Source organism: Sus scrofa, chromosome 6, assembly GCF_000003025.6.
Source record: "Sus scrofa isolate TJ Tabasco breed Duroc chromosome 6, Sscrofa11.1, whole genome shotgun sequence".
Taxonomy (NCBI): Eukaryota; Metazoa; Chordata; class Mammalia; order Artiodactyla; family Suidae; genus Sus; species Sus scrofa.
The window spans coordinates 47,113,370-47,140,008 of record NC_010448.4 but is presented as its reverse complement, the minus strand read 5'-3'; the positions used below and the strand labels follow the sequence as shown (position 1 = coordinate 47,140,008).

Below are 26,639 nucleotides of genomic sequence, written 5' to 3'. Positions count from 1 at the left end.
TTTTTGGTTTTTTTTTTTTTTTTTTTCCCTGTACAATCTCCAGATTTAGAAGGGTTGGCCATTAATTCTAAAAGCAACACAACTCCATGGGCTGCACTTCAGGCCTCTGAGGTAGAATCTTTTTTTATGGCCACACCCAAGGCATGTGGAAGTTCCCGGACCAGGGACTGAATCCAAGCTGTAGCTGCGACCTTCGCCATCCGGGCAACGCTGGATCCTTTAACCACTGCACTGGGCCAGGGATTGAACCTGTGCCTCTGCAGCAACCTGAGCCGCTGCAATCTGAATTTTTTTTTTCTTCTTTTTAGGGCCGCACCCACGGCATACGGAGGTTCGCAGGCTGTACGTGTGTGTTGGGGGTGACTTGGGACAAGGGGGACAGGAGGAGAGGGCTGACACTGGACACGCCTTCTTGTCAGGGACTCCAGGCAGCTGCTCAGCTAGTGAACACACAAACCACTTCTATGAAACATTTATTTCCTTTGAAACCTTCAGAAACATGCCAGAAAATCTCAAGACAGGGATGGGTGGGGTGGGTGGGTGGGGGGAGACAATAAGGAATAAAAAAATCCAAAGGAAACAAATCAACATGTGAAAGAAAAAAAACCCCTGCTCTGTCATTAACCATGAGATAGAACACCCAACTCAAATTAAATAGATTTGCTTTGCAGAAATCCTTAAAAAATAACAGAAAACAAAACCAAAAAAATCATAATTTACACTCGTCAACGTACATGATTAGGTCCCCAAAATGATTTGAATGATCTGAAGATATGAGGAGACAACTTAAAAAGGGGGGGGGAATGAAGGAGGGGCAGGCAGGGGTTCGGGGCTGAGGAAGGGGGGTGGGGGCGTGGTCCTGGAGAACCCTTCTAAAGAGGGATCCGGAGAGGGGCGGAGACATCACAGTAGTTGGCCAGGGCTGAGGACTCGGCAGGGCCCCCTGCAGCCCCCATCTCACACCACAGGTGAGGGAGAGCAGAAGGCAGAGCCGAGGGCCCTTCTCCGGGATCGCAGGGCTGCCGAGGGGCCGGAGGTTGGTCGCAGGGAGGAGGCAGGCAGGTGTCCGTTCCTCTGGTTCCCCAGATGCCTTCGTCCTGTGGGCTCCCCAGAGCCTCCTTCCCTGAGGCTTCTGGCCCCAGAGAGAAGGTGGTGGCGGGGGTCTCTGGACAGGGCTGGGCCGCCGGTGCTGGCCCCCGCTGGAGTGTGCTGCTCTGAGCTAGGCCTCCTGCCCGCTCCCCCTGCCTCTGACCCTCTGAGTTCCCCCTGCTGAGCCTGGCCCACGAGGGACACGCCTGGATCCTCAGCTTGAGGTTGGGGGAATCCACAGATTGTGGCCATACAGACTTGTTCTGGCGCAACTCTACATGAAAAAATAAATATATATATATATATTTTTTGTTTGTTTGTTTTTAAAGGAAAAAAAGAAACTCTTGTTTCCTGGGTGAACAGCGTAGTACCACACCGGCTTGGCTGCCTGGCAAGCTGCCCCTTATTGCCTGTAGAGACCCGGCGTCTTGTGGGGGTTCCCCGGGGAGCACAGTGAGGGTGTCCGATGTCGCCGCTGCCGTGGGGCCTGGAGGATGGGCCGAGGGACTTGCAAAGGGAGAGCGGAAGTGGAGAAGAGATGAAGGCTGTTTCTCTCGGGCCCTGACCCGAGGGTCCCGTGGAGCCCCTCTTGGTGCCTGGAAGAGGCCAGGGCTTGGGGAACTGGGTGGGCTGCAGCGGCTCTGTCGCTGGGCCTGGTCGGTTCAGTAGCTCGAAGGTGGAGGGGCCCAGGCGTTGTGGCCTCTGGAGGTCAAAGGACTGATAAAAAAAAAGGCTGTAGAAATGGTCCCAAGTGTGCAAATAGCTTCCCCCTCAAAAAAACTGAGTCTGGATGCTGGGGTTTCCTCTCTCTGTCCTGGGACACCCCGCCCCCGCCCCCCCAAGAGAACAATTGAAACTCTAAGAAAGTGCTTCTGGTTGCTTTTTGGGAGGGAACTATGTCCATGCTTTTGGAGCCAGCGCACCAGGCCCGAAAGCCTGGGGCCGCTGCCACGCTGGCCCGACCGCTCACTGATTTTTCATGCAGGGGTCTCGGCCCCACAAACCCAGACGCTGTCAGCCGTGGTGGGGAAAGCTGGTTTGTGACGTCCAGGAGCTGTGGGGCCTGGAGTCGCGCTCCTGCCCTCCACTCTGTTCCTGCAGCTTCCGACGGCCGGCTCCTGGGAAGAGGCCGCCTGGGGATGGGAGGACAGGCCCCGGGCAGAGTGGGCCTGGCCCAGCCCCCAGGGCCCACAGACGGGCAGCTCAGTGGGAGGCTGCAGACAGGTCGCCCTCTCTGGGGCTCCAGGGCTGCGGGCAGACCCTGGCTCCCAGCCCCAGCCCCGGGGAGGCCTCTCTCAGGTGCAGCCGCCACCCCGGGGTGTCCGTGTCCACCGGGGGGCGCTGGGGCCCGGGCTGGCGGGTCCGCCGGAGGCCGGGCTGAGGGAGAGGAGCGCAGGAGCCCTCGGCCTGCCCAGGCGGAGGGCCGGGGGTGGCGGCCTCGCCCCCTCAGAGTTCCTTCTTTTCCCTGCAGAAGATCTCGGCGAACTTGCGCAGCTGCTCGCTGGCGGCCTGTGACTCCTCCTGCAACCGCTGGTTGTTCTGCCGCAGGCTGGCCACCTCGGACTGCAGCACCGCCTTGTCCTGCTTCTCCTGCGGGGCAGGGGCTGGGCGTCAGCGGGGCGCACGGCAAGTGGCTCCCAGGGCCCCGGGAGCCCTGCTCGGCTGTGCTTCAGAGCCTGGCTGCCAGGGTTCAAGTCCCAGCTCTCCTTCTCGACAACTGAGTGACACGGGCCAGTCACTTCACCTCCCTGGGCTCCGTTGCCTCGGCTTTTAAAGGGGGTGTTAAGAAGGTTCCCTGAGGCCCCGTGCGCTGAGCGCAGAACACAGCCTGATGTGGAGGGACACCGTCACCAACATCGCCGTAATTACGGTCACCCTGCTTGTCCTCACAGCCACCCAAGGGTGGGGGACTGGGAGGTGGACGCAGTGCTGCCTATGTGGGCTTTGCTGCCTCTCCTGAGACGCCTTTGGGGGACAAGGCAGCGTTAGGTGGGATTTGAACCTGGGCCCCTATAATTCCTGTGCTCAAGACTTCCAAGTAACACTCTGCTACCTTTTTTTTTTTTTTTTGTCTTTTCCCCTCTTCTAGGGCCGCTTCCCACGGCATTTGGAGGTTCCCAGGCTAGGGGTCGAATTGGAGCTGCAGCCACCGGCCCATGCCAGAGCCACAGCAACGCGGGATCCGAGCCACGTCTGCAACCTACACCACAGCTCACGGCAACGCCAGATCCTTAACCCACTGAACAAGGCCAGGGATCGAACCCACAACCTCACGGTTCCTAGTCCGATTCGTTAACCACTGCGCCAAGACGGGAACTCCACACTCTGCTACCTTTTGACCTTTCACCCACCCACAAGTATACAAAACAGCAAACGAGAGTCTCTTCCACACCCTGGAGATAAGTCCAAGGAACAATCTGGAATGCCGGCTAGATAACCCTCTGGCCCACGTTAACATATTTTAGGGATGACGATGTTTTAAGGAAAACAGTTCTGCAGCTTGCATAGTTTTCTACTCAAGTTATTGGACTTTTTTGTTAGTAAATATACAGATTTCTGTTACTGCTTTAATGGCTGCAGAATATTCCGCCACAGGGCTGTCCTGTCATTTACAGAACCATTCGCCTGTTGACGCTGCACTGGCTCCAATTCTTTATCGCTGGCAGTGCAGCAGTGACCATCCTTGCTCATGGGTCTCTCTGTGTCCGTGCTTAAAATTCTGTTGGACAAGCTCCCACAGTGAAACTGCTGGGTCGACGAGGTACACAATTATGGTCTTGATAAACACTGTCCAAAAAGGCGAGGCCGGTATACTCTCCCTCCAAGACTGTATGTGGGTTTCTCTGTGTGCTTACCAGCCTTTTTGTGTGTGTGTGTGTGGAAGTTCCCAGGCCAGGGATCGAATCCACACCACAGCAGCGACCCCAGCCACTGTGGTGACAGTGCCAAGTTCCTAACTCACTGCACCACAAGAGAACTCCGCTACTGTCACTTTTTACTCTTCACCCACGACTGCATTTAAAGCTGGGCAGCCTCCTTTAGGACAGATGGGGTGGGGTTGGGGGCGGGGACAGGTGTCTCTGGCGGAAAGTTCTCGACTGTGATAGGGAGGCTGTGCCACGTGAGGCGGCTGCCTGGCGGCCTTACCTTCTGGAGGTCCGTGTGCAGCTGTTTCAGCATCACTTCCAGCTGGTACACCTTGCCTGTCAGATCCAGGGGTGGTTCCTCACTGGAAAGACGGGGGACAGGGTCAGGCTCGATGCCCAGAAGCCTTTGGGGAGGGCTCTTCACCCAGAGCCGCGAGGAACTCAGGGGACAGGCCTCTCTTGTCCCTGAGGCTCTGGGGAGTCCTTTCCCTGCCTGGAGTCCCAAGGCGGGTCTGGGAGAAGGCCATGCTCCACCTGGTGAGGGGACATGGTGGATGTGGGATGCGGGCCGTGGGAGCACCATGCCTGGCGTGTCTCCAGCCCTTCTGAGACAGACCACGTGTGTGCTCTTGGGGGAAACTCCTCCCACGTGGCACAGCACAAAGAACTCTCCCCGCCACATCCACTGAGTGCCCAGGAGGTCTGAGAAACACTGTTCCAGCCTAAGGGGCATGCAAGTGGGCAAACGAACATGAGGGCCTGCCTCTGGACTGGGCTAATAACCATACTGACCATGAGGGCAGCCTCCCTGTTACCGAGAGCCCCCGTGCCAGGTGGGGTCTCAGTCTAACAGAGCATCCGGCCCAATGGACAGAGCGGAGAGCCAGGCTGAGGCAGGTTCGCTACACCAGGGGGACCCCAACCCGTGGCTCCTCCTCTGTGCCCAGCCCTGGGCCCTCCTGGCCCCTGCGGAGGAGAGCGGGCAGCCCCTTCCTGCAGAAGGCTCCACTGGGGGGACACACACGCCTGGTGGGTGCTGGGAAGGGGTGTGGGCTGCAGCAGGCAGGGAGGAGGGGTGTCTCGACCCAAGAAGGAGAGGACTCGGCCCTCCCAACTCCCCACCCCTCCCCTCCCTGCACGGTGCTGTCTTGGGGAGCTGCAGGGGCAGGCAGGAGGCAGGCAGGAGAGGTCATCTGCGCAGGGGCCAAAGGAGTCCAGGAGCAGTGTGCCCGGAGGTGCTGCCACCTCCACACCTGCCCTGTTCCCACTCTCACTGCAGCGCCCCGTCTGTCACTGCCTGGTTCTGCTATTCACATATTACGGTGGGGCCGCATTTTCGGTGGAGGGAGGCTGAGTTCTAAAGCCAGTGTGTGAAGCAAAAAACAAGGAGAGTCAAAATCACCCTCGAAAATCACTTGAGCTGTGAATAAAGTACAGGGCACGACTGCTGTATATATAACCCTGCACGGTGAAGTGTGCAGCTGAGTGTGAAATGCACTATTTAAATCCGCGGACATGCAAACACGCCATTTCCATCCTCTCTCCCTCTTTGTAATTCTATTTTCTGCCAAGCCAGTGCAGTCAAATATGCTGCACTAAACGTGAGATGACAAATTGGAGACGTCTGCCTCCCTGTCCTTCCCTCCCCCAGCCCAAGCCTGGGAGGGCAGGGCTTGGGCCTCAGTCCCAGCTGGGTCCCGAGACGCCCAACCTGGGAAGAGGTGACAGGAAAGTATCAGGGGAACAGGTGCGTAATTTCGGAAGAGCAGCAGAGGAGACCCAGGAGCAGACAGGGGGGCGGGAGCCAGGGGCAGATGGGAGGCAGAGAGCGGGGGAGGCTGGGGGCTCTACGGCGTGCTTCTCAAAGATGGCAGTGAAGCAACCCTGAGAGTGTAAGTCACCATCGTCTCCACCTGACCAAGACGGTGGGGCCGACCTTGACTTGGTCCCTGCTGGGCCCCAGCAAGCCTGTTAGGTGAGGGGGTGGCTGCTGCACCAGTACTGCCGGGTGGGGCGGGGGAACCTCACCTCATGGTAGGGGTGGTCCTGGGGGTCGGGGGCCCCCTCTCCAGGCTCAGGTGGCTGTGGACGGGACTGTGTGCAGGCGGGATGTCCGGGCTCAGAGCTGGGTCGTTGAGAGAGAAGAGTGACACAGCTCGTTGCACTGGTGGAGAGAGGGCGCAGGGCGTCAGCGGGGCTCAGGGCCCCTCCTCGCGCTCCCCTCCCCCTGCCAACCTCCAGGACATGCTCAACCATGCTCGCTTGGTTAGATCACACGGGCACTGAGGGTGGATTCTTGTCAAAAAAACCACACTGAATCAGGACACAGACAGCAGTATCCCATCCTGCTTCTGAGCAAGCCTCCGGACCTCACGACCAGTTCATACAGAACCCAAGGGACAGAGAAAGACGTTAGACACAGTGTGGACAAGTAGGCACCCAAATTCGGCAGAAATGACCTGCTTTTGCAATACATGAAATCATGGGGGGTCACGGCCAGAAGTGGTTGGGGCTGATGCTGGGGGGACGTGAGGGGTTCATCACATCCTAGTTTCAAGAATGTCTATGACGTTTCGAAAGCAAAAAGATAAAAGATAAAAGCAGAGCAGAGAAAATCATGCATGCCGAAGAGAGGAACTACGTCGGGGGGGGGGGGCGGGGGGGCTGCTGGTTCAAGCAAACATTCCCGGGTCCCACCCCAGACACGTGACGGCCTCTGGAGGAGGAGCCCGAGCGCCTCATTTTCAAGTAGGTTAGGTGATCCTTCTGGCCAGAACAGGTGACAGCCTGGATGCATGCAAAAAGCAGCCAGCCCAGCGAGCCCTACGACAGAGAGACAACGGAATGCGCCGAACAGCCAGGCAGTGGGGCTGTGTGTGCTGGCCCCAGTGTGGAGAGGCACTGCCACCTGGCAAAGGCGGCCCCTTTCTCTCTCTGGGCTCTGAGAACAGCACAGTGAAAACCCCAATGCCCTTCCCCCGGTTCCACCTGCTCCGTGTCCCTGTCCCCCTTCTCTGCAGATGTTATCCCTTAGCCGCTGGGGAGTAAACCGCCAGCATCCCGGGCTTCACCTCTTCGCACTTGGCTACGCATTTCCGAATCACAGGACCATCTGTTCCTGTGTCATCACTGGAACGCCACACTTGGAATCATCACACTTAGGGAATTTAACATTTATACCATATTATGTCTAACGGTCACCTTGAGAGTTCCCCAATTCTTTAAATAACATCCGTGATAGCTGTTATTGTCTATCTTGGATTTAATATGTATTCTCTTAGAAAATACTTTCATGGAGTTCCCGTCGTGGCGCAGTGGTTAACGAATCCGACTAGGAACCATGAGGTTTTGGGTTCGATCCCTGCCCTTGCTCAGTGGGTTAACGATCCGGCGTTGCCATGAGCTGTGGTGTAGGTTGCAGACACCACGGCTCGGATCCTGCGTTGCTGTGGCTCTGGCGTAGGCCGGTAGCTACAGCTCCGATTAGACTCCTAGCCTGGGAACCTCCATATGCCGCGGGAGTGGCCCAAGAAATAGCAACAACAACGACAAAAGACAAAAGATTAAAAAAAAAAAAAAAAGAAAATACTTTCATATAAACAGTTTCAAACAGGCCCCAAAGAAGAGAAAAGAGCATCAGGGGTGCTCATGAACCCAACCTTGGTTTCAACAATTGTCATCGTACTCGGATTCCATCGCCTGCCCTCTCTCGGCTTTTATCCCCCACCCTTTACTTTTTAAAACTGCTTATTGTGGTTTAACTGACGCAAAACCCATCAGGCAGGCCTGGTGAGGAGCGGCCACTCTGGCTGGGTGACTCTGTGGCAGCCGAGCCTCAGTGGCCTTGTCTGTAAGCGGGATCCTGATACATCCCTCAGACTGAGACCAGAGGGACCATGTTTGTGAAGAGGTGACGTGTGGCTCCCAGTAGATGTTCCATAATGTCACTGTGGCTGCAGAGTCACCTCCTTCAGGAAGCCCCCTCCCCCACCGAGCTCATCAGGCCTCTGGAAGGTCAAGTGCATTGGGCCACTACCTGGCAGCAGTTCCCCAGTGGTCCCAGCGCCTAAGGCTGGGGTAGCCCTGAGTCCAGGCTACCTTCACCCTTGGGCCAGGGGAGGTGCAGGACAGGGTGGAAGCAATGAATGGAAGGAAGTGAGGAAGGCGGCTTTCTCCCGGGCCACGTGCCAGATGTGAACTGGCTCAAACATGGAAATCAGGACGTGTACTGGGTGGGTCTGATTTAATAGATCCTGCTCTGTGACAGACCCATGCTGGGCACCCAGTGGTGACTGAAACAGCCCCGGGTCCTGCCTGGAGACACTCTTCATCAGACAGAAGGGGCACAGCCTGTGGCAGCCCAGGGGAGGTGCCTGGTCCAGACTAAGGGATATCAGGGAGGGCTTCCTAGAGGAGGGACAGCAACGCTGTGGCCTAAAACATGAAACACGAGCCAGAAGAATATGTTTGTGTCTGTTAGGGTTTCACAGTGGAGGAAACTGAGGCTCTGATGGGCAAAGCCATGTGCGTGAGGTCACATGGGAAGCAAAGGGCAGAGACTGCCAGCTGTCCTTCATGATGAGTTTTCCTCTTCTAACGGCACACCCGGAATTTCGGCCACACACATGGCCTCAGTCCCCAGCCTTCCCGTCGCAAGGTGTGGTTGTGGCACTCTGACCAATGGGAAGGAGGGTAGGAGGAGCGTGAGGCTTTGGGAAACGTCCAGTCCGCAAAGGGAGGGAATGTGTCCCTCTCTCTCCTGCTGGCTGGAGCTGGACATGACGGCCAGAGCTCCCGGAGCCTGCGAGCACGGCCCCTGGGAATGGCCCAGCAGAGGGGGTAGGAGCTGCGCCCTAAGGAGTTTGCGGAAGTGCTGCATCAGCCCCTGACTGCCCACCCCAGGAATGTTCATCTGCATAAAACTTTAAGTCACTGCTAATTTGGCTTTCCTGCCACTCACAGCCAAAGCACGGCTAAGTTCACTGTGGATTACTACTGCGCGGTGGTAACAGTATCAGGTGCTGTCTGTGGAGGGCTTGTTCTGTTACACGCAGCCTCCCCGCGGCCTCAGGCAGGGGCACAGTCACATCCCTGTTTTGTAGACAAGGTACCTGGGGGGCTCCGAGAGATGAGGACACCTGCCTGGACTGCACAGTGAGCGAGTGGCAGGACACGATGGGGACCCTGCCTCCCGATTCTGGAGGCTGAATGTGTCCCCCTTCAAAGCCCCCAGGCCCTCTGGGGATCCTTCCAGAAGAGAGACGGGAGTGGGACCTGGTGGGGTTGGGTGGAAGGCACCTACCTTCATACGCCTTGGCTGCGTTGACCAGGCTGGACCACTCGAGGCCAGCAGCTGTGTCTGGCAGCGGCATCATGCCTGGGTCCAGGCGCCGCAGCGGCCGGTCCCGCCCATCGGCCAGTGAGAGCTCGGAGGTGGAGATGGTGGCTGTGTGGGGAGAGCGCAGAAGGGAGATGGGTGAGAGCCATGATGTGGGAGAAGCAGAGAAGCGAACACATCATGTTATACTTTATATCTAACTACGTACCACAATCTACTTGAGTAAACACATTATATTTATTAGATGATAAATGCCATGGAAAACATCCAGCAGGGTAACGGGGTGGGAGTGTCAGATATTTACGGGGGTACAATTTTAAACAGGATGCTAGGAGGCCTCACTGAGAAGACGGCCTTTGCACAAAGCTCTGAAGGGGGGAGAGGAGGGGTACACCTGAGGGAGAGCACTCTGGGCGATGAAACAGCCAGTGAAAAATCCCCAAGGTGGGGATGTGCCTGTTGGCATAGGGACACTGAGGTGGCACTGAGGCATGGGGAGGAAGAGTAGTGGGAGGTGAAATCACAGAGGTGAGAGGGCTGGATGGACATCCTGGGGCCCGTGGGCCACAACGAGAACTCTCTTCCCCTGGTGAGGTGGAGCCTTAGGAGGGCTCGGAGCGGGAGGGTGTGACCTGTCGCAGGTGTTCACAGGGTCCCTGTGGCTTTGTTGGAGGGACAGTGGGGGAGGCAGGGATGAGGGTGGCAGTGAGGAGGCGGTCATGATGGGCCAGGAGAAGAGGGTGGATAGGACCAGGTGGGGCTGGAGGGACAAAGGGATGGATCCTGGATCAACTCTGCAGATGGGGCCAGAGCACTTCCTGCGAATGAATGTGGGCTGAGCTGGAGAGAAGGGTCCAGGATGACCTCATGACCTTGGAGCTGGCACTGAGATGGGGAAGGCTGGGGGTCAGATGAGAAGTCAGGCGCGATGTGGGTCTTCAGTGCAGAGGGGGTGTCTGGATGTGGCAGGGTCACTGTGGGGAGACCTGGTGGGTTCAGGTCTGACACCCTGGGCAGAGATCCTCAGGGAGCTGGAAGTGGGGGGCAGCGCAGGTGTCACACGGGCAGCTACATTTGTGGCAGAGTCCCCTGTGCCAGGCTTAGGCCCTGGGCTTCAGCTAGCTGACACCCCACAGCCCCTCAAGGGGAGGGGACAGAGAGTGACAGTGAGGCACAGAGGTCAGGAGTGACTCAGGCAGGAAAGGCGGGGCCTGTGAACCGGGCACCATGTTGGGTGGGATCATCCCATAGGCCCCACCTCGGCTTTCCCAGTAGGGAGGTGCTCTTGTGACCCCGTGTCACTGTCACGGTCAGCCAGGGCTCGAGTGGGAGTTGCCTTGCCTGCCTGTACTCTTGCGGGTGGTGGCTCTGAGATTTAAGAGGCAGGGGCTGAAGCTGGCCCCGCCCTACGCCCAGCCCCCAGGACTTGTGTTTAAACCCTGTTCATAGCCCTCTTTAACCCTGCTCTCTAGTCCAGAGGCACAAACCTGATTTACGACAGATTAAAATGCTCCTGGCGAGAGACCATTAACAAAACTAAATAAACAGCTATGTTTTTTCAGCGCTTACTGTGTATCAGGCATTGAGCTCAGTGTTTTCCACGTATTAACTTGATTATCTGATGAATCCAGTGAGGTGGACACTATTTCTGCTCACATTTTAGCGGCACAGAGTTCAGGACATGGGCTACACCCTCGGGCCATCCAGCTCTCGGGACGCGTGGTGCCAGTGAGCGTGTGCCGAGTGAACGGATGCTCAGGGGAACGAATGAGGGCAGGGAGGACGCCGAGCCCTTGGCCTCCATGCTCCCAGCGTCTCATTGTGCAGCTGGTGGTGGCCGTGGGAGCAGCTGCCACTGCCAAGCAAGCAATCAGCAGGTGCTGCTCTGAGAGGCTCTTTGGCATGGAGGGCCCTTCATCAGTGAAGGCCAGACCCCGGCCGATGGCACCACTTCAGGTCCAACGTGGCCTGGGAAGGGCTCTGGAGCAGGTGTGGGGAGGGGGAGAGGCCCGGGGGCCATGGCCACGCTGAGGCCAGAAGGGACTCTCTCTGGTTCAGGGTGACGGGGAGTGAGAAAGGCAGAGGTGTGAGCATGTGTTCCGTGAGACAGAGGACCCTGGGCTGCGGTCATCACAGTGACCCAGATACCTCCCGGCCCTGTTCTAAAGGAGTCCCCGTCCAACAGGGGTGACTGACCCATTCCCCACAGTGACGGCCTGGAGTGAGTGGGGCTGTGATGGGGAAACAGAAGGCAGAGTGGCAGCAGGGACAGGAGCAGGCCCAAGGGAGGTGTCTGATTCAGGCTGGTTGGGGAGGGAGGACTTCCTGGAGGCAGCAGCATCTGAGTTGAGACTGAAAGGATGAGGCAGAGCTAGTCAGAGGCATTCTGTCTGTCTTTTTTTTTTTTTTTTTTTTTTTTTTTTTTGTCTTTTTGCCTTTTCTAGGGCCACTCCCACGGCACATGGAGGTTCCCAGGCTAGGGGTCTAATCGAAGCTGTAACCACCGGCCTACACCAAAGCCACAGCAACATGGGATCCAAGCAGTGTCTGCGACCTACACCATAGCTCACGGCAACGCTGGATCTTTAACCCACTGAACAAGGCCAGGGATTGAACCCACAACCTCATGGTTCCTAGTCCGATTCATTAACCACTGAGCCACGATGGGGACTCCCATTCTGTCTGTCTTGTGGGTCTGTGATCCCCATGCACGCCACCTCTGCCCTGGCCCCTCCCTCGTCTTCCCCTCATGACATGTCAGATGCCTACTATGTGCCAGGCCCTGCCTTTGGCACAGTCAGGGCAGTACAGACCAGAGGCGGGGGAAGGAGACACAGAGGGGAGCTTAGGGAAGGAAAGCAACTGCCATGAAACTGCCCCCACAGGGCAGGGGTGCTCTGACGTGCTCTCCACTGCTGCCCAGTACCTAGAGCAGAGCCTGGCCCGGAGCAGGGCTCAAGAAACAGCCGTGGGATGACGGCAATGGGGGACGCAGGTGCTCTGGAGCTTAGGACGGGAGAGGTGAGCCAGCCTGGAGCTAAGGGAACCTCCAGGGAACTGGAGCAATAACTGAGCAAAGCCCTGCAGAAGGAGCAGGAGTTAGTTACCAGGAACAGGGCTAGGGGAAGAGCACGGCTGGCAAAGGGAATAGCCACATGGAACGACCTGAGGAGGGAGAGTGGTGGAACATCAGCCATTCAGGGAGGTGGCCATGACATAGAGGGACTGAGGTGGGGCGGAAGCCCCCTAACAACAGGGCAAGGGGTATGGCCTCAGACACTAGGTAATGGGGGGCCATGGAAGGATTTTAAGGGGGGAGGTAGAACCCCTCAAAAAAGTCCCAGAGTCTCCTCCACCACACCCCCTGCAGTGTCCATGAGGCTCCATCTCGATGACAGGGGCACAGCCCCTCAGTGGGAGCCCCTGGGGTAGACACATCTCTGAAGTCAAGATTTATTGGGATTTGAGAAAGTACGATGGTCTCTACAGAAAGATCAGCTACACCTGCTATTCAACACACCCTCCTCCAGCGACCAAGCAACTGCCCGTTTGCACCAAGTGGGGTAAAGAAGGGCCCTGAAGAGCCTCCTGCCAGTTCAGGCTGGGCACTGTGGCCCAGGGAGCTTGGCCCAAACTCCGACATTACTGTTCAGTTTTAGAGCCTTTGGGTTGCGGATAAGGGATTTCAGCGTGGACTGCAGGCACGGCCAAGCCCAGCCAGTGCGCAGCTTTCGGATGGGGACGGTGTGCAAGCACCACCTTCAGCCAGCATGTGCTGGATTAACAGAGGGATGCGTGGGTCATACCCTCCCTGCCAGAGCTGGCAGACCTGGGCCAGGTCGGGGACACGCATAAATATCCACGAGACAGCCTGCCTGGGACAGGACCTGGGAGCTGGGGTTGCGATCTTTGGGGCCCTCGTGATGAGCCCTCTAGTCCAGAGGCACCTGGAGAGGCTAACGTCCTCTCTCTGGTCTCAGATGGCCCCACGCCTTGGGCGATCCCGACTCCAAGGTGACCCCCAGTACTGGCCAGCAACCGCTTGCTCCGTGGGTGACACCCGGGCTCAACTATCAGGGGCCCTTAAAGCTCCCTGGGCTGACTCCCTGGGATGACTCTGACCACCCCTGCCCCCCGCAGGCCCGGCGCCCAGACTCACGTTTCTTCTCTGGGAAGCCATTGCCGGCAGGGGCGGCGGCGGCGGCAGGGCCGGTGCTGGGGCCGCCGGGCGGGTGGGGGTGCTGGTGCTGGCGGCGGGCGGGCAGCGTGCTGGAGGGGAAGGCGCAGGTGCTGGTGAAGAGCACATCACTGGGCAGGCCCGGCTCCAGGCTGGCAGGGTTGGCGAAGCTGGGCTCCCGACGCCCGCTGCACAGACTCTCGTCCGACAGCGTCCTCTGCAGGCTCTTCTGTGGTGACTGCTGCCAAGACAGGGGTGGCGGTGGGATGCCCGGCGTGGTCATGGGCAGGACCACGGTCACTGTCCTCAGAAGTCCCTTCCCACCCTGGACGTCTGTGGTTCTTACTCACCCGGCATCTATTTCTGCCCCCTTCCTGGTCCACATACCCTGATTTTGCCCCCCAGGGATTCCTCTTCCCCCACTTTTCGCCCACTTTCCCCCCACTTTTCCGGGAGGGCTGAGCCCACCCTCCTGCGCCATGAAGGTCACAGAAGGAGACCCGAGCTGGAGCCCTGAGAGCCAGTCACCGGTGAGGACCACCCGGGACAGAGAGCTGGCGTCCCCCAGGGCTCAGGCTCGTGGGAGAGAACCCTTGGGAGACCTGGCCGCCCAGGTTCCCACAAGGGAGTGCCTGCCTGAGTACGGCCCACCAGGGAAGGCAGGGACCAGGGGCCAGAGAAGTTGCAGAGGTGGCGGGGGCTAAGGATGCCTACTGCCTTGGCCCCCCCACCTGCGGTCACAGGAGCCTGAGTGCTCCTGGGGCACTGCTTCCACCCTGGGCTCAGGACCCAAGAGCCGGTTAAGAGCATTCCTTGCCAGTCACGGGGGTACTGGTGCCCGTGAGGCTGGCTCACACTGCGATGCCGCTCACAGCTTTGGAGCCACAGACACCCAAGCTGGCTGGCAGGTGCCTGGGCGGAGGCCGCTGGCGGGAAGGGGCTGGGCTGAGGGCTGGGGGCTGTGCTTCCGCCTCACTGGCCTTGCCCCGCCCCCACCCGATTGTGTGTGTGTGTGTGTGTGTGTGTGTGTGTGTGTGTGTGAGAGTGAGTGTGCAGGGGACGGGGGCAGCCTCTACGCACGCCGGCGTCTCTCTCCTGCTCGGGCGGCAGGTTGTCCATGATGATGAGCTTCTTCAGGTCATCCTCGATGGTGGACTTGTAGTTCTTCCGCGGGGAGCGGAGGTCTCGGAGGGAGGCCCTCAGCCTCGGCTGACCAAAGACGTTTTTCGTGTTGCTGTCCACCTGCCTGGAACAAGAGGGTCAGGGTCAGAGCGGTCTCAGAGGGCTCAGGCCTCTCCTCAGAGCTGTCTGGACCTTTTTTTTTTTTCTTCTGAGGGCCACTCCTGTGGCATATGGAGGTTCCCAGGCTAGAGATCGAATTGGAGCTACAGCTGCCGGCCTACACCTCAGCCGCAGCCACAGCAATGCAGGATCTGAGCTGCGTCTGCAACCCACACCACAGCTCAGGGCAACGCCAGATCCTTAGCCCACCGAGTGAGGCCAGGGATCGAACCTGTATCCTCATGGACACTATGTCGGGTTCTTAACCCTCTGAGCCACAACAGGAACTCCAAAGGTGTCCTGACTTAAGAAAGCTGGCCGCCACTGGGTGAGTGACCGCAGCTTGTCTACCTCACCTGGTGAAAGTGGGACAGAGGTTTCTCTGTCCACCCACTCCTCCCACAGGCGTTCCCTGGGAACTTGCCCTGGGCCCTGTGCATCCTTGGCAGGGGTCGGGGGTGACATGCAGCGGTGACCACGGAGCAGACTCCAGTCAGGAAGACTGACGAGGAAGGAACGAACACAGAGAAAAAGCCCACAGTGTGAGGGACAGAGAGGTGTTTGGGAGAAAGATAAAGCCGGGTAAAGGGAAAGGGATCTATGGGGATGGGAGATGGCTTTTCTGAGGGGAGGACATCTCTGCAGAAACTTGGAAGGAGGCAGGAGTCCAGCCACCAGGCAGAGGGAACAGCTAGTGCTGGGCTGTGAGGTGGGAACAAGCCTGGTGAGTTTACGGGAGGGGGGGTAGGGCAGGGCGTAGAAGGTAAGGCCTGGGGTGGGGCTGTAAGGTGTCTGCACTTCCTCTGAGCCTCAGAGGGGATCTGGGTTGCATCTGGGGAGTCTCTGATCTGGCGAGGGCTAGGTTCCCATCTGGGTTTTAATGGGTCCCAGACAGAAAAGTGACCCTTGTGGAAAAGGGGACAAAAGTAGGAGCAGGGAGACAGTGAGGAAGCTCCTGCAGTTGCTCAGGTGGGAGAGAAGAGTGACCCAGACCAGGGGTGGGTCCTACAGAGGGAGAATCCCTGGGGGAACGGTCCCTACGGAGAAGAGCCGGGCCGCAGGCAGCAGGCCTCTGAGCTGGGTGCCTCGGCCTGGCACCATCTCTCTCTGGCTTCTTCATCCATCCCATGGGGTAAGAGAGCGTGTATCGTGGGGCAGCTGGGAGGATCCAGAGAGGAAGAAGCTGCATGTTGAGCAGGGCCTGGAGCCCCCCTGACTGCTCCCGTCTCGCTTCTCTACTGGGTCTCCTGTTCCAGAAGCTGGTTTGTGAGCCAGCTCACCCTCCTCTTCAGCATTCCCAAAGCTGACCCAGAACCGCCTTCCAGAGCACCCTGTGGTCTACAAGTCACTGAGGCATAGCCTCGGTTAAAAGCCGGAGTCCTGGAGGCAGACAGGCTTGGGTCTGCGTGCAGGCTCTGCCTGTTCTTGCTGTGGGATGCTGGGCCCATCACACCACCTCTCTGATCCTCAGTGTGCTCATCTGGAAAACATGCTGACCTCACAGCATTTTTTTTAACAGCTGCCCCTGCGTTAAAATGGGGCATATGGAAGTTCCTAGGCTTGAAGGTGAATCAGAGCGGCAACTATGCCACAGCCACAGCCACACCAGATCCGAGCTGTATCTGCGATCTATGCCCCAGATTGCAGCAACCCACTGCCAGAGATAAACCTGCATCCTCATAGACACTATGTTGGGTTCTTAACCCACTGAGCCACAATGGCAACTTCTGCATTTGAGGGTCTGCTGCAAAGTACTTAGCCAATACCTGACAGAGCAGACGCTGGGGAAATGAGGGCAGCTCTTCTAACTCCACCTGAGGCTGCCGGGCACGCTGGGCCGCAGTGCCCTCTCCTGCTGAGCCTTACCCTCCTCTGCTGCTCTGCAGGCTGTCACTCCACGGCTCCCTGGCCCTCCCCTGCCCAAGGCTGACTTCCAGGGATCTGCTCACTCCACTCCTGGGACTTCCCCTGAGGTCTCCTCTTGCCTTCTGATTCTGGCCCGGCCTCTGGAATCAGGTCTTAAATCCCCAGTAAAGACCTCACCTGGGGCATTGCCATCTCCCAGGAAAGAAGAAACAACAGCTAACAGGAACGCAGCCCTCATGGTGCACCAGGCACTACCCGTCATCCCAAGGGCTCTAGGCGTGCAAACCTATGACAGACATCTTTACAGGAGTCCTCCCCTGGAGTCGCTATTACCAGCACCTCCATACAGATGGGAAACCGAGGCACAGAGAGATCTGTAACTGTCCGAAGTCACACAGCCTGGCTGTGGAGTCAGGATTCCAGCCCAGGCCACTAGGCTGCAGGGCTCACAGGAGTCCCCCACCATGCTTGACTGTCATGTTTATATCACAGAGACGGCATATCAAAGATATATGTGGAACATAAGCACATTTGGGTTAATAATATGCTTTCATATGCAGAAAAAGAATTCTGGAAGAAATTACGTACAATAATTACCTCTGGGAAGTAGGAGTCATATAGGAGGTGGAAAATTGAGACTTTTACTTTTCATCCGAAACCCACCCTTCTGAACTGTCTAAATTTATTTCACCCTAATCATGTGATATAATAACAATAATAAAACTAGTTTAAAAAGAGCTGACACCTAGACCTCATCATTTTATAACACAAGAAAGAAAAAGAGTCTTTGAACCCAGGAAGAAATAACATCTCCTGGGCTCCTGAGGGTACTGAAGTCTACATTTTTTCTCATTTTCTCAGCTGCCAGCCTTGGGATTTTAACAAAGGAAGGAAGGGAGAGTGGTTAGTTTTTTTCTTGTTAGGTCACATTCCTGCTCAGATGAGAATTCCAGGTCTAGGGTAATTCTGGCTCTGTCATTATTAGGGAAATGTGTTCTCTGGGCAAACAAAACGCTTTCTCTCCAAGAGGCAAACAGAAGGAGACACCCTCCCGGGTACATGTTGCTCCCACGGGCGCTGCAAGTGGACTCACCTCTCCCTCTTTCCTTTAGATTTTGCCACTTCCCAGAATGCCCTGCATGAGGGAGAGTGAGACTCAGCGCAGGGCGCGCTTGCGCCCAGCAACCCGGGTGAGCGAGCAGGCCGGGCCTTCAGCTCGTCCACGCGATAAAGGGGCACCTTCTGCAAGGCCCCTGCTGGGAGGGCTGTAAAACAAGGGGCTGAAAATGTCAAAACGTGCGCGCTCACCACGCTAGGAGTTCCACCCCTGGGGGGTGTCCTTCGAAAAGGCCTGCACGAACCCAGGCGTGCCAGGCGTACCGGTACGCCCTGTGGGGTCCTGTTGACAGGGCAAACAGCATCGGCCAGCAGGGCAAGGGCGAGGCTGCCCAGAATAATACCACCCAGCTGCCGAAGAGAAGTAGAGTCGACCCTCAAGACATGAGAAGAGGTTTGCCTGGATATGTCATGGGAATAAAGAAGGGATAGGTATGGCGTGAAATCTTTTTTTTTTTAAATTTTAAATGGCCGCACCCATAGCACATGGAAACTCCCGGGCCAGGGATGGAATCTGAGCTGTAGCTGTGACCTACACCATTTTGTACTAGTATGGTTTTTATCCTATGCATGTTTCACCTTTCAAAACACAACACTGGACCCTTAACCTGCTGCACCACAGCGGGAACTCCGAGAAATCATTTTTATTTTATTTATTTACTTATGCATTGTCTTTTTAGGGCCACGCCCACAGCACATGGAGGTTCCCAGGCTAAGGGTCCAATCGGAGCTCCAGCTACTAGCCTACACCACAGCCACAGCAATGCTGGATCCTTAACCCACTGAGCAAGGCCAGGGCATACTAGTCAAGTTTGTTAACCACTGAGCCACGACAGGAACTCCTGAAAAATCATTTTTAGAACACAAAACTCACACACAGCTTAGCCTGGTATATTGAAGTTTACTAAAGTCTCAGCTCCTAATGCTGGGGACTTGCTTCCTAAAAATGTCCCTCACCACAGCCCATGAGGTCTGCCACAATCTGTGCTGCCCTGCCTCAGCCCTCATCTCTGCTCACACAGGCCTCCCAATGTTCCTTGAACATGCCAGGCACGTTCCTGCCTCAGGGCCTTTGCACTGGATGTTCTGTTTGCCTGGAGTGCCCCCCACCGCCCAGCATACACTGCCAATGGCAGCTTCTATCCAGCCAGCTTCGCTCAGCCGTCTTCTTCTCAGAGGCCTCTCCTGACTACTCGACCTTCTGGGCCCCCTCCCAGCCCAGGTGTGCTCCATCGCACCATCCCATGCTACTTCTGCACTGTCCCCATCTCGGGGTGATCTGTCGTGTGTGCTTGTGCAGGTGGGCCCACTGTCTTCTGCGTCGAGTGTCGGGAACAAGGCCAGCCACACTGCAGGCCCTCACAGCTATTCACTAAATGTGTATCTCTTGGAACCAACCTTCCTTCCAACCAACCAGCCAAACTCCCTACCCAGCTTCTTCCTTCCTTTCAACCTTCCTCACCCTCTTCCTTCCTTTTCCAACAGGCTTAAAGACTTTTATAAACAGGAGTTCCCGTCGTGGCGCAGTGGTTAACGAATCCGACTAGGAACCATGAGGTTGCAGGTTTGGTCCCTGCCCTTGCTCAGTGGGTTAACGATCCGACGTTGCCGTGAGCTGTGGTGTAAGTCACAGACACGGCTTGGATCCCGTGTTGCTGTGGCTCTGGTGTAGGCCGGTGGCTGCAGCTCTGATTAGACCCCTAGCCTGGGAACCTCCATATGCTGCGGGAATGGCCCAATAAATGGCAAAAAGACAAAAAAAAAAAAAAGATTTTTATAAAAAGGAAAAAGTACAGGGATACTTTAAAAAGTCAAGCCAGAGGAACATGGGTATTCCTTCCCTACTTTGGGTTTGGGTTCATTTGCTAATAACTGTCTTTCCAGCTCCCAGGAGCCCCCAGTTCTCTGGTGGGGGCCCTCCTAATTCTACAGCAGTAGACAGGCTGGAAGAAATCTTGTTAGAACTTTCTCTCCTGGCCCTCAACTCGCACCTCCCTACCCCACTGCAGGTTCCACAAGGCCTGACACTGTTGGTGGGCTGCTGTGACATGTCCAAAGGGAAAAAGTAAGCTGAAATTCAGTTTGCAGAGTCAAATTGATCATTTTTTTTTACCCTTATTCGCTTTCTTCTGAAAGAATTTTCCAATGTATTATCTTTTTTTTTTTTGGCTGCACCCATGGCATGTGGAAGTTCTCTGGCCAGGGACTGAATCCGAGCTGCAGCTGCAACCTATACCACAGCTGCAGCAATGCCAGATCCTTAACCCACTGTGCTGGGCCAGAGATCAAACCTGCACCTCAGCAGTGACCTGAGCTGCTGCTCAGACAATGGCAGGTCCTTAACCTGCTGTGCTGCAGCAGGAACTCCCCAATGTATTTTCTCTTTTTTTTTTTTTTTTTTGGCCACGCCTGGGGCATGTGGAAGTTCCTGGGCTAGGGACTGAACAGCTGCCACAGAAGCTGCTGCAGCGACAACACTGGATCCTTAACCTGGCGCAACATAGGAGAACTCCTCAATGTATTTTCTTTTTTTTTCCTTTTTTCTTTTTTGCTTTTTAGGGCCACCCTCAGCGTAAGAAAGTTTTTAGGCTAGAGGTCAAATTGGAGCTACAGCTGCCTGTCTACACCACAGTTCACGGCAACGCTTGATCCTTAACCCACTGAGCAAGGCTAGGGATTGAACCCACATCCTCATGGATCCTAGTTCGTTTCCGCTGCGCTAACAACAGGAACTCTCACCTCAATGTATTTTCTAAGTTGAGAATTCTAAGCAATAGTTTATAATGACACTCATTCCAGGTTAACAAACAAAACCAAAACCAAAACCCAGACTGCGTGTGCATCTCTTACCTTTTTCCTTTTTCTCAAGACCTCTGGTCTCCATAAATGTTTAAACCTAATGACCTCTGAGGAGAAAACGGATTACTCTCTGACCATTAAAAAGAAAGCGATCACCTTGTATGTACTAATATGCAACTGCCTCTGAGAAAAGGCTGGCACGTACAGACAGAAGGTGACCATGTAGATAAAGCAAAAGGGGCGAGGAGGAAGCACGCCGTGGCGCCTGTGCTCCGTCAGCTTGGGGACATTTCCGCAAGGATGCAGAAGAAATGAAGCAACGGCAGCCGGGGAGGGAAGCAGGACGGCTGGGGGCTGGGGAGGGAGACAGGTTTTCACTGCAAATCTTTTGTACGAGTTTGGTTTTGATCCTGTGTGTGTTTTACCTTTCAAAACATAAATGACGACAGCATCTGGAAGGAGGTACCCTCTCTCTCCACGTTCTGACCGACAGCACTGGACAGAAGCTCTACTTTGCCTAGGTTGTCTGAACGTGCATTTGCCATGCTGTTGAATTAAGCCACTTAATTAGAAAAGAAAATGAAAGACAGAGAAATCCCAGAAGGCTCTGCGGTCAGGACCCGAACGACAGCAACTTCTTTCTCCGGCGACGACGGAAGGGCCAAGGTGGAAGGCGACCAATGGCTCCGACTGGGCTGGGCCTGATCCCAGCTGACTTGGAGCTCTGGCCTCCAACTGGGGCGGCTCCCCCGGGGTCAGCCTAATTAAGCTAATGAGCACCACTGTCGGCTGCCTGAGCTGGGGGTTCTGCCAACCTTGCCGGCGCACACTCTCCAGGTCTGCAGGCGGGTTTTCCTGGCAGGAGGGCTGGGACGGGCCGCTGGCAGGGGCGGGTATGCTGGGGAGAGGCTTGCAGAGGCCAGTGACAACCGCACACTTGCCTACCACTCACTGACTCCTTACCCGCCTCTGCGAGGCAGGCCATCTTGTCATCCCTTTGGAGGCTGGGGACAGGGGTACAGTGAGGCGAGGACACTCAGAACCCACACCTGCCTGATGGTCCGAGACACCCGAGATTTGCGGGTGAGGAAAGCAGCACTCCAGGGGAATGGAGCGTGGGGACGGCGGTTCCTGGCGATGCAGGCACCCCCTGCCCACCCCCGCCCCAGCCTCCCCTCCTCCCTGGGGCTGCGGTGTCTCCTGCGGCTACATCCCTTCCTCTTGGGCATCACCTCGCTCCACCAGGGAGGGCACTGATGCTCAGACAGCTTCTGACATGGTGACAGTGACGGAGGAGCCAGGCTGTGAATGGAGGGTCCTGTTTTGTTTTTGTTTTTTTTTTGTCTTTTTGCCTTTTCTAGGGCCATTTCCCGCGGCACTTGGAGGTTCTCAGACTAAGTGTCCAACCGGAGCTGTAGCTGCCGGCCACACCACAGCCATAGCAACTCGAGGATCCAAGTCATGTCTGTGACCTACACCACAGCTCACGGCAACTGGGGGACTGCTCTTGACTGCTTGGGTGGTGACAGCAGCAGCGACAAAGCTCACCCACTGAGCGCTCACTCCCCCCCAGGCCCCGGGCTGCCCTTCACGAGGCAGAGCGTCCCATGTACGGATGAGAACGTTCTGGGCCTGCGTCCTCAGGTGTGACCTGGGGACCCACCCTCCCAACTGCCGCCCCACCTTGGGCACCGAACAGGCTGTTCCCTTAGGAACTGCCTCCTCCTCGCAGGGCCCTGTGGCGGGGACAGGGGCCAGCAGGGCTGGAACATGTGTACCTCACGTCAGCCAGGTGGTGTTGCCGGCCTGTTTAACACGCAGAGGTAGGTGGTGTCCCTGTGGCTGTTCCCTGGAAGAGCAGAGGCCTGTTCTTGGCTGCATCTGCCTCGTAAGGCCTCTGAGGGTAGCCCAGAGGCCACCAGCCTCCAGGGGCAGGGCCGGCCTTTCAGCTGGGTTGAAGGCTGCCTGTCAGGGAGGGGGTGCCCAGGACGGCTGAGGAGGCAGGGCTGAGGCTGTTGGTTCTGCCGTCTGCTCTGGGGGCTGCAGCCTGGCAACCGGTTGGCCTAGGCACACCTCACCCGCTAAGCCCTGGGCAGCTCAGCCTTGGTGCCGCGGTCCTCCAGGGAACTGCTCCATAAATCCTCAGAGGCGGGAGGCAGGGGGGCCTGTCAGGCCAGTTTAGAGGGAGGGAAGCTGAGGGTTTAACAATGGGGGAAGCAGCTCATGAGGGATTCCTGCCCTGAATGCAGTTCTGCTCCTCTGCAGGCTGGTGATCTCAGAGTCCTGGGACAAAGCATCCAAACAGTCGGGCCATCCCCTGAGGCGGAGCTGCTGGCCTGCCCAGGGGCCAAGTGCAAGGGACCATCTGTGGCAGTTGCTCTCGGTCCCCTCGGCACACAGATTTTCTGTCCTCTACCAGCTGACTCTGTCTTCTCTTCAACAGACCATGTGCCCAAACACAGCCGACTGTTTCCTCCAAGAAGTCAGTCCTCAGAAAATTCGAGTCCTCCCTGTGCCGCTTGCTTGACGAGATGCCCTGCTACATTTCCGGGTACAAATCCTGGCTCTGCCACTTTTAGCGGCGTGACCTGGGCTTTGCAATTCTAACTGTGCCTCAGTTTCCTCATCTGGAAGTGGCCCTGGCGGGAAGATCATGGATCCAGGTCTGCCCAGCCCAGCAGCCGTGTTGGCCATGGCCATTATCATTCCTCCGGGGCTGCATCAGGAGGTCCCCGACCAGAATCAAGAAGGAAGGAGGCAGATCTGTAATTACTCCTTTGGGGATAAGCTCTGAGTATGTGGGGACCTTGTGGGGACAAATGACAAAACCAACCATCATAATACTTGCGGTGATTAACCTTTTTTTTTTTTTTTTTTGTCTTTTTGCTATTTCTTGGGCCACTGCAGCGGCATATGGAGGTTCCCAGGCTAAGGGTCAAATCGGAGCTGTAGCCACCGGCCTACACCAGAGCCACAGCAACGTGGGATCCGAGCCGCATCTGCAACCTACACCACAGCTCACGGCAACGCCAGATCGTTAACCCACTGAGCAAGGGCAGGGACCGAACCCGCAACCTCATGGTTCCTAGTCGGATTCGTTAACCACTGCACCACGACGGGAACTCCAACGGTGATTAACCTTAACTGAAGGAATTCGGGCAACGGACTTAACCATTCTGTACCTCAGTTTTTCTTATATGGAAGATGGGACAGAAGTACCAGATTAAATGAGTTAAAAGGGGGAGTTCCCGTTGTGGCCCAGTGGAAACAAATCCAACTAGGAACCATGAGGTTGCAGGTTCAATCCCTGGCCTCACTCAGTGGGTTAAGGATCCAGCATTGCCGTGAGCCGTGGTGTGGGTCACAGACATGGCTTGGATCCCTTGTTGCTGTGGCTCTGGCATAGGCTGGTGGCTATAGCTCCGATTAGACCCCTAGCTTGGGAACCTCCATATGCCATGGGTGTGGCCCTAAAAAAAAAAAAAAGATAAATGAGTTAAAAGGGGCTGGGGCTTATGACAGTACTTGGCAGGGTAGGTACCAATAAATACAGATAAGTAAGTTATGCAAATGAGTTCTGGTGCCTTAGAATAAAATTTCAGCAACTGAATTATACACAGATTTAAAAAAAAACAAACATGTTTAGCCTCAAATACTTTTGCTGGAAGTAAAAGACAATGTTTTCTGGAAAACTAGGTTAGATGACTCAGAGGTGGCTCTAACAGCAACAAAGACATTACCTCCAAAGTGCTCAGAGAGAGTGAATAAAACAGCTTTCTGAACTGGGAGTGTGTGGACAAGAGCATTAACTCTAAATTAACATGTTATCTTCATGCATGCGATTTTAAAAAATATATGTATAACTAAGAAGCCATGAAGTTATCAGGTGTCCCCTGTGTTTTGTGTATTTAGTTTACCTATGTTTACACAATACACACACACACACACATAGCCTTTTTGGATGCTGTCACTGGGACAAAGGGTGCTGCTGTTTGTTTACGGCTGTCACGTATCCCAGTATATTTTCTGAGCACCTCCTATGAGTGGGGCTCGGGTGTCACTGCTCTCCCAGAACGCTCAGTCCCGCAAGGCGACAGAGAGCAAGCAGTCTCTAGGTGCCCTGGGACGGATGCTCGGGAAGGGAAGAAGTCACTCGGGTCCCTGGGAGGGAGCAGCCTGGCGTGGGGGTTGGGAGAGCTTCTCTGAGAGGCCAGCACGTCTGTGTGGAGACATGAGGGGTGGTGTAATGGGTCCCCCCTCTCAAGAGATAAGCTGAAGTCCTAACCCTTGGTGTCTCAGAATGTGACCTGATTTGGAAAGCGGGTCTCTCCAGAGGTGATCCAGGTGAGTGAGGGAATAGGATCAACTCTGCTCTAAGGACAGGTGTCCTTGTAAAAAGGGGAGGTGTGGACGCAGACATGCCCATGGGGACAAGGCCACGCGAAGATGAAGGCAGAGACTGGGGTGATGCATCTACACACCAGGAAAGCCCACCGGCTGCCGGCAAATCAGCAGAAGCCAGGGGGTGCGTGGGACGGATCAGACCCATCCCTCCAGCCTGCAGAAGGAACCAACCCTGCAGACACCCTGATTCTGACCAGTAGCCTCTGGGACTCTGAAAAAATACATTTCTGCTGCTGAGCCAATAGGTCTGTGAAGGCTTGTTATGGCCCAGGGGGGCAGGAGTGAGTGGGGGCCTGGGGCCCCCGAGAAGGAGGAGCAGCATGCCCACTGGGGAAGGAGTGCAGTGGGTCAGCAGGGCCTGGAAAGTGGGGGCCTTTCTGTGCACCTCATGGGGCTGGGGTGGGGATGAAGTGAGATGCGACGCTCGCATGTTCCAGTTGCTGACCGAGCACCCATGCGGTGCCGGGTGGCTACAAGTGTCTCGTGATGGCGATGGCGGCGGCACCTATTTTCCCGCAGGGGAAATGGGCAGTGGAACCAAGAACAGTGACAGAATGTCAGCAGCGGCTAGGGAGTACTGGGAAGGGCCGTCCGAGGGGTGGCCCTGGACCAAGCCCCCAGCCAGCCTCAATGCTGGGGAGGGCATCCCAAGAACTGGAGAGCGCCACTGCAGAGGTCCTGAGGTCACCGGACTTGGCAAGTCTGCGGGGTGGGAGCAGGTCCAGTGGCTGGAGTGGGAGGGGACGGTGGGGGGGGGGAGGGCAGAGGGGGTGAGGAGGTCACACAGGGTCCGGGCAGGAGTGTGGACAAAGCACACGGGCCACCAGCACCTGGGGCAATATACACGCTCGGCGAATGTGAGCCTTTACTGATAATCCTGGGAGCGCCTGGAAGCCACTGGAGGTTTTAATCAGGGGAGCAGAGGATCAAAATCTAGGTTCCAGGATGCCCCCCGGCTGTCAGTAAGGTGCGTGAACTGGACTCTCAGCCTGAGTTCAGCCTGCTTTCCACCATCTCCAAGGATGCCGTTGCTGTCTCCTGTGAGCTCTGCGTCACCCACACACTTGACCAGCCCATCAGGTCACGAAACACGACCTCCCAATGAACAGGATGGACGCGGGCAGGACCCCCTCCCACAAAGTGAAGCTACGGACCTGGCTTCCTAGGCTGCGATCCAAGCTCCGTCCCTCCTCCCAGCTGTGGACTCTGGGCCTCAGGTGCCTCATTAGTAAAACTGGGCGAATAATAGGCCCACCTCATGGAGCGGCTGTTGGGGATTCGGTGCCTGATTCATGGACTCAAGTTTATTTTATTTATTTATTTATTTATATATTTTTTTGGTCTTTTTTGTCTTTTGTCTGTTGTTGTTGTTGTTGCTATTTCTTGGGCCACTCCCGCGGCATATGGAGATTCCCAGGCTAGGGGTTGAATCGGAGCTGTAGTCACCGGCCTACGCCAGAGCCACAGCAACGCGGGATCTGAGCCGCGTCTGCAACCTACACCACAGCTCACGGCAACGCCGGATCATTAACCCACTGAGCAAGGGCAGGGACCGAACCCGCAACCTCATGGTTCCTAGTCGGATTCGTTAACCACTGCGCCACGACGGGAACTCCCATGGACTCAAGTTTAGAACCGAGCACAGCGAATACTCGGTAAATGCTTGGTATCACCATGTTCTAACTTAAAAAGACAAAAGCCC

General features: G+C 56.2%; 1 protein-coding gene and 1 long non-coding RNA gene across 2 annotated transcripts in view; both read right to left on the bottom strand.

The window, feature by feature from the left end:
• The window catches only part of SIPA1L3 (signal induced proliferation associated 1 like 3), a 191,474-nt gene continuing 165,292 nt past the window's right edge, over positions 458-26,639 (bottom strand). Inside the window, 6 exon segments of the mRNA XM_021094330.1 lie at positions 458-2,679; positions 4,237-4,318; positions 5,985-6,120; positions 9,259-9,402; positions 13,454-13,712; positions 14,552-14,717. Coding sequence (XP_020949989.1) covers positions 2,536-2,679; positions 4,237-4,318; positions 5,985-6,120; positions 9,259-9,402; positions 13,454-13,712; positions 14,552-14,717 — 931 coding nt within the window. The 3' untranslated portion in view covers positions 458-2,535.
• On the bottom strand, positions 20,118-23,836 carry LOC110260981. Its single transcript, XR_002344639.1, has 2 exons — positions 23,673-23,836; positions 20,118-23,391 (listed from the first exon to the last, which is right to left on the bottom strand). It is a non-coding gene; the product is annotated as an uncharacterized LOC110260981 (long non-coding RNA).